The sequence below is a fragment of the Hemicordylus capensis genome, chromosome 1, assembly GCF_027244095.1.
Source record: "Hemicordylus capensis ecotype Gifberg chromosome 1, rHemCap1.1.pri, whole genome shotgun sequence".
In the NCBI taxonomy this organism is placed as follows: Eukaryota; Metazoa; Chordata; class Lepidosauria; order Squamata; family Cordylidae; genus Hemicordylus; species Hemicordylus capensis.
Window position 1 is genome coordinate 436,900,674 of NC_069657.1, and position 11,925 is coordinate 436,912,598.

General features: G+C 45.7%; 1 protein-coding gene across 1 annotated transcript in view; it reads right to left on the reverse strand.

The window, feature by feature from the left end:
• FBXO11 (F-box protein 11) overlaps positions 1–11,060 on the reverse strand; it is a 142,871-nt gene extending 131,811 nt beyond the window's left edge. Inside the window, exon 1 of the mRNA XM_053243955.1 lies at positions 10,465–11,060. Coding sequence (XP_053099930.1) covers positions 10,465–10,696 — 232 coding nt within the window. The 5' untranslated portion in view covers positions 10,697–11,060. The remainder of the gene's footprint in view (positions 1–10,464) is intronic.
• Between the last annotated feature and the right edge of the window lie 865 nt (positions 11,061–11,925).

Here is an 11,925-nt window from a genome sequence, read left to right on the forward strand (position 1 = left end):
TTTTGCCTAGTTAGCGGGGGTTACTCTGCATAGTCCCCATGGCACCATGTGGAGTTCCCACCTTGTATTGATGTGCTTTGCCCAGCACCAGTGGACTTCTTCAAGCCGCTGCAAGATACTGGAAGATATGCATAGAATGCTGGGAAGTATAGCCCTTTCCAGCACTTTCCCCATTAAGCTCCTAAGAGAGGTATCTTTCTCTCGAAAGGGCACTCGGAGCACTGAGGAAAGCACAGTACTTGCACAGTGGTCAGCACAGAGGCAAATGGCTCTCACGCTGAAGAGTTTTTGCCCAAATGGTCCCTGCTTGAAAAACAGTGAAAATTTCTGAGCTACAGCATCATAACCACACCATTCTGGAGAGTACCCTGACTCTCAGGAGCCTGCTCCTTAGCAAGCAGTTTTTTGGCAAGACAAAGAACTTCGGGAGGGGAAGGCAGGAAAGCCCTGTTCACAATTGCAGCTCTTTGGATCCAACTTACATAAAACCAGCTTTCTTAACTTCAGGTCAAAAATGAATGTGAAAGCCAAGATTATACAATGAATGGTAGAATATACCCTACATCTTGTTTTTCTAGGTTTAGAAACTGTTTTATTTCAGAGGTGCTTAACAGACCCCTTTGTCTCACATAAATAGAGAGAGAAATTTTTAAACACATTTATGTGACTCCCAGCTTACAAAATTAAGCATAAGAATAAGTAATAAAACATTGCACAGTGACTAACAGCGAAGCAGCAGATCCTAGGAACAACATGTACAAACAGGGTTTCTAATGTTTTTGCAAGACTTAGGAACCAGACAGGAGTGACTCTTCTTGACTTCCTCCAATAGCACCTAGTAGCAATTGTGAGGTCCAAACATTGTGCCTATGACTACTAGGTTCCTGGATCTTTGCACCCCTGAGTACTATAAGAACACCCCTGCTGGATCAGGTCGAAGGCCTACCTAGTACAGCATCCTGTTTCACACAGTGGACCACCCGATGTCTTTAAGAAGCCCACAAGCAAGAGGTGAGGGCATGCCCTCAGTCTTGCTGTTGCACCCCTGCAACTGGTATTTAGAGGCATCTTGATGTGCTATGCATTAGTACTGCACACATGGCAGAAACCTGCCAGGGAGGCGTTTAGAACATTAGACAATGAGGGAGTGAAAGGGATTATTAAGAAGGATATGGAGGTTGCAGAGAAGCTAAATGAGTTCTTTGTGTCTGTCTTCGCGGCAGAGGATACTGAAGCATATACCTGTTCTTGAACCAGGCTTTTCGGGGATGGAAGCTAAAGAACTGAGTCAGATAGAAGTGACAAGAAGTGACGGTCTAAACTTTCTGGAAAAACTGAAAACTAGCAAATCGACAAGACTGGATGGCATCAATCCAAGAGTCCTCAAAGAACTCAAATGTGAAATTGCCGACCTCCTTGCTAAAACATATAACTTAGCCCTGCAATCAAGTCTCTGTACTGGAAGACTGGAAAGTAGCAAATGTAACACCAATTTTCAAAAAGGAATCCAGGGGTGATCCGGGAAATTATAGGCCGGTTAGCTTAACGTCCGTTCCAGGCAAATTGATGGAAAGCACCCTCAAGGATAAAATTGTAAAGCACATAAACAAGAGGCCCTGCTGGGAGAGAACCAGCAAGGCTCCTACAAAGGTAAATCTTGCCTCATGGATCTTTTGGAGTTCCTTTGAGGGTGTGTAAACAAGTGTGTGGATCAAGGTGATCCAGTTGACGTAGTATACCTGGACTTCCAAAAAGCTTTCAGCTCCTGAGGAAACTTAGCAGTCATGGGTAAGGGGACAAGTATATGTGTGGATTGCTAACTGGTTGAAGGACAGGAAACAGGGTAGGGATAAATGGAGAGTTTTCAAATTGAGGGAAGTAAGAAGTGGGGTCCCCCAGGGATCTGTACTGGGACCAGTGCATTTTAATTTATTCATAAATGATCTAGAAGTAGGGGTAAGAAGCGAGATGGCCAAATTTGCAGATGATACCAAACTCTTTCAGGTAATGAAACCCAAAACAGACTGTGAGGGGCTCCAAAAGGATCTCTCCAAACTGGGGGAGTGGGCGACAAAATGGCAAATGCGGTTCAGTGTTGGCAAGTGCAAAGTGATGCACATTGGGACAAAAAAAACACAACTTCAAGTATACGCTGATGGGATCTGAGCTGTCAGTGACTGACCAGGAGAGGGATCTTGGGGTTGTGGTGGACAGCTCGTTGAAAGTGTCAACTCTATGGGCAGCAGCTGTGAAAAAGGTCAATTCTATGCTAAGGATCATTAGGAAGGGGACTGAAAATAAAACGGCTAATATTATAATGCCCTTAGACAAAACTATGTTGCGGCCACACCTGGAGTACTTATACAATTCTGGTCACCACATCTAAAAAAGGAGATTGTAGAACTGGAAAGGCTGCAGAAGAGAGCAACCAAGATGATCAAGGGGCCTAGAGCACCTTTCTTACGAGGCAAGATTACAACACCTGGGGCTATTTAATTTAGAAAAAAAGACAACTATGGGGAGACATGATAGAGGTCTATAAAGTCATACATGGTGTGGAGAAAGTGGATAGAGAGAAATTCTCTCTCTCACATAACATCAGAACCAGGGGTCATCCCATGAAATTGATTGCCAGGAAATTTAGGACCAGCAGATGGAGGTACTTTTTCACGCAATGCATAATCAACTTGTGGAATTCTCTACCACAAGATGTGGTGACAGCTAACAACCTGGATGTTTTTAAGAGGGCTTTGGATAACTTCATGGAGGAGAGGTCTATCAACAGCTATTAGGGAGGGCTCTAGGCCACCTCCAGCCTCAAAGGCAGGATGCCTCTGAGTACCAGTTGCAGGGGAATAACAGCAGGAGAGAGGCCATGCCGTCAACTCCTGCCTGTGGCTTCCAGCGGGATCTGGTGGGCCACTGTGCGAAACAGGATGCTGGACTAGATGGGCCTTGGGCCTGATCCAGCAGGGCTGTTCTTATGGCATCCTGAATTGGACTGCAACATGAGCACTTAGGATCATATCGTCCCAGGAACTGGACTGAACCTGCACATCCAGCACCAGGTGATCATCTGTTTGTGTGAGTGGGGAGACTGAATTTTCCCCTTCTCCCAAACAGGTGGCCGCTGATGTCAAAAGTAATGGTGCCAATCATTATGAGTAATGAGTAGGAATGAACATGTAACTCACTGCTGTACATATTACAGTTTGGATCCAGAGAAATGTTTTCTTTTATTCATTAACTAAATACTGACAAATGTCTTCAAATGTTCATCGATTTTGCTTGTGTTTTCATACAGCACTTACCCTGCTTACTTATATTAAAAATGGATTACTGTTTTAACCTGAATCCAAGACTAGGTTTTTTTCCAAGCTTATTTATTCATTTGCTTATTTATTTCTATACTACCCAAAACTAGGGTCTCAGGGAGGTTTACAATTAAAATCATTTAAAACCCAGTATTAAAAATTTTAACACTATAAATCTAATTAAAAGCCTGGGTGAATAAATGTGTCTTTAGTGCTTTTTTAACAGTTGCAAGAGATGGGGAGGCTCTTATTTCAATGGGGAGCACATTCCAAAGTCCAGGGCCAAAAACAGAGAAGGCCCGTTCCCAAGTAGCTGCCAGAAGAGTTGGCGGCAACCACAGACAAACCTCTCCAGATGATCTTAACAGGCCATGTCCTCTTAAATACCCTAAGCTGTTTAGGGCTTTATAGCTAATAAACAGCACCTTGTATTATGCCCAGAAATGTATCGGCAGCCAGTGTAGTTCTTTCAACACAGGAGTAATATGGTCTCTCCTAGATGACCCAGAGACCAACCTGGCCTCCGCATTCTGGACCAAATGCAGTTTCCAGACTACTGCGTACAAAAGCAGCACCACATAGAGCAGCCCCACAAATTTTTTCTATTAGAAACTTTATTTATTTATTTTTAGATCATCTTAAATTCAGAATCCTGTTCCTTTTGAGTAAATGCAGGTATAACCTGTATTTGGGTATTGTGACTCTGGGCCAGTCACTTCTCTCTCAGCCTAACCTACTTCGCAGGGTTGTTGTGAAAGAGAAACTCAAGTATGTAGTATACCGCTCTGGGCTCCTTGGAGGAAGAACGGGATATAAATGTAGTAGTAGTAGTAGTAGTAGTGATGATGATGATGATGATGATGATGATAATAATAATAATAATAATAATAATAATAATAATAATAATATTTCACCTCTAATTTAAGGGACTCATCTTAAATTCAGAGCTGTCTCCTATTTGGGTAAATATGGTATTTTATGAAAGCTATAAATTAATACCATACCTACATTTCATGGAAGAAGCATCTTCCATTCCTACAGAGTACTGAGCATTGTCCTAAATGAGGTCCTTAGGCCTACTATATATTTATTAGCATCTGCAGGTCTGTAGCATTAAAAGAAATGCCACCAATATAACACAGGTCTGATGCAAGCTTTATTTTCAGAGGCATTGTTGAGGCTAATATCTTACCTTAATAATAGTAATACCTTTTTATAGATTAACAGTAATACATTTTTATAGATTCAATTCAGTGCAATTCTATGGGCAGTTTCATACATAGTGCCAAACCTTAGGTTCAGAGGAGCTACTACTACAAATATTGAGATACTGTTACATGTACATACTGCCGGAACCCAAGGGAATACACACAAATCCTACTTTTTGTCTCAGGAAAGATACACAGAAATGGGGCACTTTACACAAATCCACCAATGTTGGTCTTGTGGTAGCAAGCATGACTTGTCCCCTTAAGCTAAGCAGGATCCGCCCTGGTTGCATACGAAAGGGAGACTAGAAGTGTGAGCGCTGTAAAATATTCCCCTTAGAGGATGGAGCCGCCCTCGGAAGAGCATTTAGGCTCCAAGTTCCTTCCCTGGCATCTTCAAGATAGGAAAAGATTTTTATTTTTATTTTTTTAAATAGGACAAGATTTTTTTTATTGAACCAACAAACTACCAAAGCATACAGTACGTTGCCAAAGCACAATTATATACAAAGATAGGGCTGAGAGAGATTCCTGCCTGCAACCTTGGAGAAGCTGCTGCCAGTCTGCGGCCCTCCAGATGTTGCTGAACTACAACTCCCAGCATTCCTAGACACAATTTTTTGTGGCTGGGTATGCTGGAAGTTGTAGTTCAGCAACATCTGGAGGGCCGCAGTTTGGGGATGCCTGGTGTAGACAATACTGAGCAAGATGGACCTATGGTCTGACTCCGCATATGCCAAGAATGATGGGTTTGTGTGATATGCCCAATCTTGACATATCCTTCTAGACTGGACATAGGGCTTATATGTGTTCCCAGGGTTCTGGCAACACCATCAAACCTGAGGTTCAGTGCTACGTGTGAACCCACCCTATGAAACAAGTCCCATTAACTCTGGTGGGACTTACTCTCAAGTAATAGGAATGTGCTGTAAATCTGTATTGTCACAAGTGTAGCACAGGTGATATTCAGGAACAGATATTTCTGATTTGTCCACTACACATTTCCACTAGGCACCTAACACATAAATCCGCAAAAACTAGATTATAGTACCACAAGTAAATGAGGTCACAGTATGCTATATATGCTAACATAAAATAGTAAGTATTTTAACTTTTTAATTGTTTTAAGGCAATGTTTGTTTTTGTTTGCTTTTATTGATGTAAACTGCCTAGAGCCATTGGGTGATATATAAATCTAGTAAATAACAAACAACATAGGAATATATAAACAAAATACAATATATAATTTATATGCTCTGTGTGTGTGTACACTATATTAGCACACTTGCTTAGTTTGCCAAAGGCAATTCTTAAAGTCTATTCTAATTGTAAATAACATGCTTGATGGCATAATTATTACATACAAATCCATTTTAAAAAATTAAATGGAAAAATCAGATCATAGAATTATTTAAAAATCAATTTTAAAGGTCCAATTTAAAAATCACTCCAGATTTTATTCCCACTATTTCTTAATACACTAGCACCCCAATCCACCAAAGAAGTTCATGAGTCGAAGCAGACTTTTGCATCCATTTTGCTTGATGAATCAGGAACTGTGGACATAAATCAGATGCACATTCAAAAGCATAATGGATATGCATCCTAGTGTACATGCCATCTGTCAACACCACATTGCTTTCAATGCGATGTATGTTCTGGTGCCGTTTGCAAATATTTTTTTTAAGTATGATGAGAGTTGGACTAGACTGAATATATATAAGTGGGGTTGGGCAGATACCTTCTGCTAGTTCAAATTATAGCAATAGGTAAACTTGAACTGTAAATCTCTAAAACAGAGTACTACAGGAGACAAAGTTATTTACATTCAACATTCAGAGAAATACAACCTTTAATTAGCATTCAGTTTAGGATTCATATTTCTGAACTAGTACTAGAAAGCACTGTAACTAGGAATTGAATAATCTAGGTGCCACTGATGCCTTAAAAATTGGGCCTGAGTTTCTGCAGAGGTTATAAAGAAGGTTTCTTCTTTACCTAGCTTCTAATGTTTGCAAAATAAAAAATAAAAAATGGCTTGCACTCACTGACCACAAAAGACTGTGGCAGTTCAACATGCAAGAGAGAGCCTGTCTTCTTTTTAAAATATCACTAAACTAATTCCAGGATAACCAAGTGGAAGTGAGTTGTTTCACTGTTGTATAATTCACTTCCTGTTTTGTGCAGTACAAAAGGCATATTCACACACCTGCAAATTGGGCTTATTTTCCCAATACTTGCACACTGTCTTTGTCTACCAGATTCAATGCTCATGCAATAAACTGATCACATGAATCTGTTCACCATGAGCCCAAATCACCATTCATCACATAGATGGAAGCAAACTGTGCTCTTGGTGAAGACATTCATACTACCTCTTGTACATACAAACCAAGCAGGCAAAAAAAAAGGGGGGGGTGGATGCACAAATTGAAAACCAAATTGGCAGTTACATGACCCACCTCTAGAATCCATTGGTTTAAAAAATGTTTTTATTTCAATTCATTTTTCTCCAGTAACTCCTAGCATGTTATATATGATGTTATTATTCATTTTGTTAGTTTTCTAAAAATTAAACTGTAACCAGCTTCCAGGAACAGAATGAATTTGGTGTATCCTTAATACCTAAACTTTTAGTCACTGGGCTGACTTGCTTTTGTGCCCATGGACATACAGAAGAAAACTAACTACTTTGGCTCCTCAATCCTAAACACATTTATTTGGAATCAATCCATTGTTCTCAATATTTACTTGAGTAATCATCCTCCGGATCATAACCTGAGACACTTGAACGGCACCTTTAGAACATCAGAGAATATAAGAAATTAGATAGGAACAGCTGAATGTTGGAACAGAAAGGGGCTTATATTAAAATAAGACTGAGGGGAGACAGATGGGTTAAATTACAACTAAACCTTTAAAAATAAGAGTAAGCCACCCCCACAACAGCACTCCTTCATAAATATTCAACACTTGGTGTTCCTTGTGAGTAAAGAGTAGGAGGGAATTCACAGGTCCCAAAAATCTGTGAGCAGCCATTATAGTAATTGTAATATTTGATATGTACAGAAATCAAGATTACCTAATACCTATCCAGTAATGGAATATCCCTTTCCATTGACCTGCTGAAACTAAATTGTACTTTACACCTCCTGTGTTAGTCACAATATGATTATATTACAGTCATTCACATAAATGGTACTCATGAGTACCAAAAATTTGTAAAAGAATATCCCACGCGTTCAAATAATGCTCAAATAAGTACAGTCCAGGGCTGCCTCACTACTCTGCCCCCTCCTCCCACCAGGCACCCTCATCACCACTCCCTCACTGCAGCTCTTGACACTGTCACTGCAGCTCCCTTGCTGCCACTTGCCAGTGGTTCTCCAGGCCTTTCAGGCCTCTGCAGACAGGAACAGAGCCTTTCCCTTCTCAGCAACTGGAGAGCTTCTGAAAATGGATGGCAGACAATCCATTCCCAGCAGCTCTCCAGCCACTCAGAGGGGGCAAGGTCCCATTCAATCTGCAGACAGGAATGGGGCCTTTTCCACTTCTAAGAGGCCTGGAGAGCCACTGGCAAGTACTGGTGAAGGTGGCAGGAGCATTAAGGGCAGCAGGAACAGCAGTGAGGGCAACAACAGCTCCCCATGGTATGCCAAGCAGTGGCAGAGGAGGAGGAAGAGCTAGAAAGACTTCTGATATCTATGAGTATCAAACCATTTATGCTGGTACTCACTTGAGAACCTAGTCTTTAAAATCATGTGAACCCCTGGTTACATATACATACCCCCCCGCCGCCGCCGCCACCAAACTTTAAAGCATTAAAGAAGTGTCCAGTAATAACAAACCAGTACTCTCTGGCTAGTATCAACCAGTCTCTGAAGTCTAACATTCACAGCATTTGTTATAATCTTGAATTTAGCAGTGAACAAGTGTAATTTACTGTAACTGGAGCATTAACCACATTTCCCACACCTCTTTACAAAACCTTGCTCAACTTATATAGAAGCTATCAACTGATAGGCTTTTAGGTATCAACCTACCCCATGCGCATGGAACACGAGGGCAAAAACCTACAATGCATGTCACACAAAAGGAGGAAGTGGTTTCCCTTTTTTTAAATAGCACCTTACTAGATCACTAATTATGTAACTTTTAAATGGTTTACACAAAAATCATAATTGGACATGAGACATCACATCCTCTAGAAATACATAGCTTATCTGGTTTAGGCAACATTCTTTGCTCTGACCAATTGAGCGGGCGGAGGGGGGAGACATAGAGGAAAACAAGAATTAAACACATTTCAGTATGTTACATTTTCTTTGTTTAATTTGTTAATGACATTTCAGGCCATTTTTTTTCTAAGCTGTCAAACTGAATCTCAACATATTTCTCAGGCTAGAATGTCCAGTATTTAATGTGTTATCCCCACACACTCGAACAAAAGACATTCAGCTGACAACGGCTAGGGGTGTTTTTGTTAAACGTCTCCACCACCGTACCACAGGTCATTCTCCTTTTATCATGCGATAGGTGAGACACACGCTGCATAAAAAATTAAAATCCAACCCACCGGATAATACATGCAAAATGTCTCCTTCGCTCCCACCCTTGTTCTTCTCCTTTAGAAAATAACCCTGCGACGACAGCACACCAACACCGAGAGAGAGAGAGAGAGACACCCAGCCAATTAATATGGCAACAGTTATGCAGCCTAGCAAACGATCACCCGTCTCTTCTCTCCAGCTCCCCCCTCCCCCTCACCGTAGAAGCAGCCCCCAGACCCAGCTTTTTATTTATTCTCATGATCTCATGCCTCCATTACGGTGGAAGTAAGGAACGAAGAGAGAGATCCCTAACCACGCGAGTATGTTTCCAGCTCTTTAAGACAATGGTTGCTTCCCCGACTACCTTCAATCTGACATTTTTGTGCTAGGCCCGGACCAACACGCGCAGGCAGGGAACCGGAACCTTCACATGCCAGAGAACAAGGCTGAAGGTTTCCCTGCTCCTCGCCGCAGCAGCCCCGGCAGCAGGAGCAAATATGTGTGGGTTTTTATTTAGGGAGGTGGGTGAGGAAGAGGAGAGCGACGGACTGAAAGAAGGAAGTCTTTGGTGCGAGGGGAAGAGAAAGAGAGAGAAGCAGCAGATAAATAAATGGCCGATGATCTACCCCCCACCCCGCGCCAAAAATGCCGACCCCTGCGCCTGTAGGTCTGCAATCCTTCTCTGCCTTGCCACCCCACAGAAACCCTCCCGATCTCTCTCTCTCTCCCCCCTTCGGGGCCCGGGTAACCAAAGCCACATTGAATGCAAACTGCGTAGCAAAAACACTGGGGCAGGGCGAGGGAGGAGAGAGAGGAAGAGGAAGGGGAGGGGGGAAAGAGAGCAGTTCTTGTCTCCATGAGACACCATTACAAAAAAAAAGGGGGGGTGGAGAAAAGCAGGGGGCTGAGGAAGGGGGGCAGGAGAGAGAGAAAGAAAGGGAATCAAAGGGAAGGTGTCAACGCAAGTTACTGGGCGACGCCGCGTCCCGGACACAAGAGGCAGCTCCCCTCCCAGAGCCAAAAATTTTTTTTAAAAAATGGGGGGGGAGCAGAGAGGAGCTGGGCCTCCTCCTCGCCTTGGTTCTGTGGCCCTCCCTAGAGAGCCGAGAGGGGGCGCTGTGCTCCCGAGCTCCCCCCCCCTTCCCAAAGTACCTGAGAGGATCCCACCACCACCACAAGGCTCTTATCCAACACCCCCCCCCGCCACCTACCCACCCCCAGGAGGGCCCGAGCCAAACAAAGCGCGGCCTGTGCGCCTAAGGAGCGGGGAGAGGCGGCAGCTCCAGCGAGCCGATTTTTCCAGACCCCACCCGGGTCCCTCTCCTGCTGCTGCTGCTGCTGCTCCCCCCGCTCTTGCTCCTCCAGCCCCGCTGCTGCTCCTCCTCTCCTTACCCCGTTCCCCAGCGGCGATGGCGGCGGCAGCGGCTGCTGCGGCAGCGGCGACGTTGTTGTTGTTCCTCTCCGGCGGCGGCGGCGGCGGCAGTTGCAGGGCTTGCTGCTGCTGCTGCTGCTGCTGAGGCGGCTGAGCGGGAGGCGGCGGCGGAGGCGGCGGCGGCTGCTGCTGCACCGGGCGCGGCCTGGACACTCGCCTGGGTCTCCTGTTGGCGGCTCGGACCGAGTTCATTTGCCGGCTCGGGCGGGGGGAGGAGAGGGGGCCGCTCCTCCGGCACCGGTACTGGGGGGTAGGGCAGGGCAAGGCCGGGCGGGCGGGCGGGCGGGAGGAGGGAGACGCGGGAGCGCGGCGGCTGGGCAGCCCCTGGCTGAGGGGACCCGGCCCGGGCGGGCGGACGAGCTCAGGGAACGTGCCGCCGCCTCTTCCTTCTAGTCCTCGGCTGCCGCTCGAGTCGCTCCTCCGCCGGCGGCGGCGGCGGCGGTTGCTGAGGGGGATGCTCGTGCCGCCGCCGCTGGTGCTGCTGGTGCTGCTTGTGCTGGTGGTGGCGGCCCCCCTCCACCTTCCTCGCCCCCCCAACCCGTCACGAGAGCGCGCGCACGCGCCTTTCCCTCCCACCCCCTCCCCAGCCCACCCCCGAGATCGTGCCTCTCTCTTTCTCAGGGGAGTCGCCCGCAGCAGCCTCCCTGTGGCCCGGCTTCGGCTTAAGCCCGTCGCCGCTCCGTGGCAGGAGGAGCCATTGACACCGAGAGGGGGGGAGGGAGCAAAAAAAAGGACAGCCCCCCCTCCTCTTCCCTTCTCTCTCTCTCTCTCTCTCACACACACACACACACACACACCCCACAACGGGCAAGGCGGGCCGCCCCATTCGACCAATCCCTGCCTCGCGCACGGAGAGAACAGGGGCTGCTCCACCAATGGCGGCCGGGCTTGCATAAGGCAACCAAGGGGCGGCCCGGACTGAGAAGGTGGAAAGGGAGGGAGCGACCTGTGGGAGGGGCGAGCGGGGTGGGGCGGCTGGAGGAGGCCGCGCGAAGGGGGTGCTATAAAAGGCCGAGGAGCGGCGGGGGAGGCGTGCAGTGAGGAGGAGTCCCTGGGCGTGAGGAAGTTGGGTGGGAGCTTTGTTCATCGTGTCGGGAGAGCTTCCCTTCCGCCGACGGGGGAGCCTAAAAGTGCTGTGCTTAGAGTGCTGGTGGAAGCTTTAATTTTAAGGGAAACCTGTGTAGCTATTCCCAACAAAAGCGTTGGGTGCTTGGCTCTTTTTTTTTTTTTTTGCGGGGAAGTCGATAGGAAAAGTAAGAGAGAAAATATAGCGTGAAGGGTAACAATAGCTGAGCTTAGGGGGAGAAACCTTATTAGTCTTTTTCTGAGAAAAAGGACACACAAACACGCACACAGACTTAGATACACCCGGCACACGTCAATTCTGAAAAGGGAACAGTAAGTTCAAGAGCTCGGCCTTT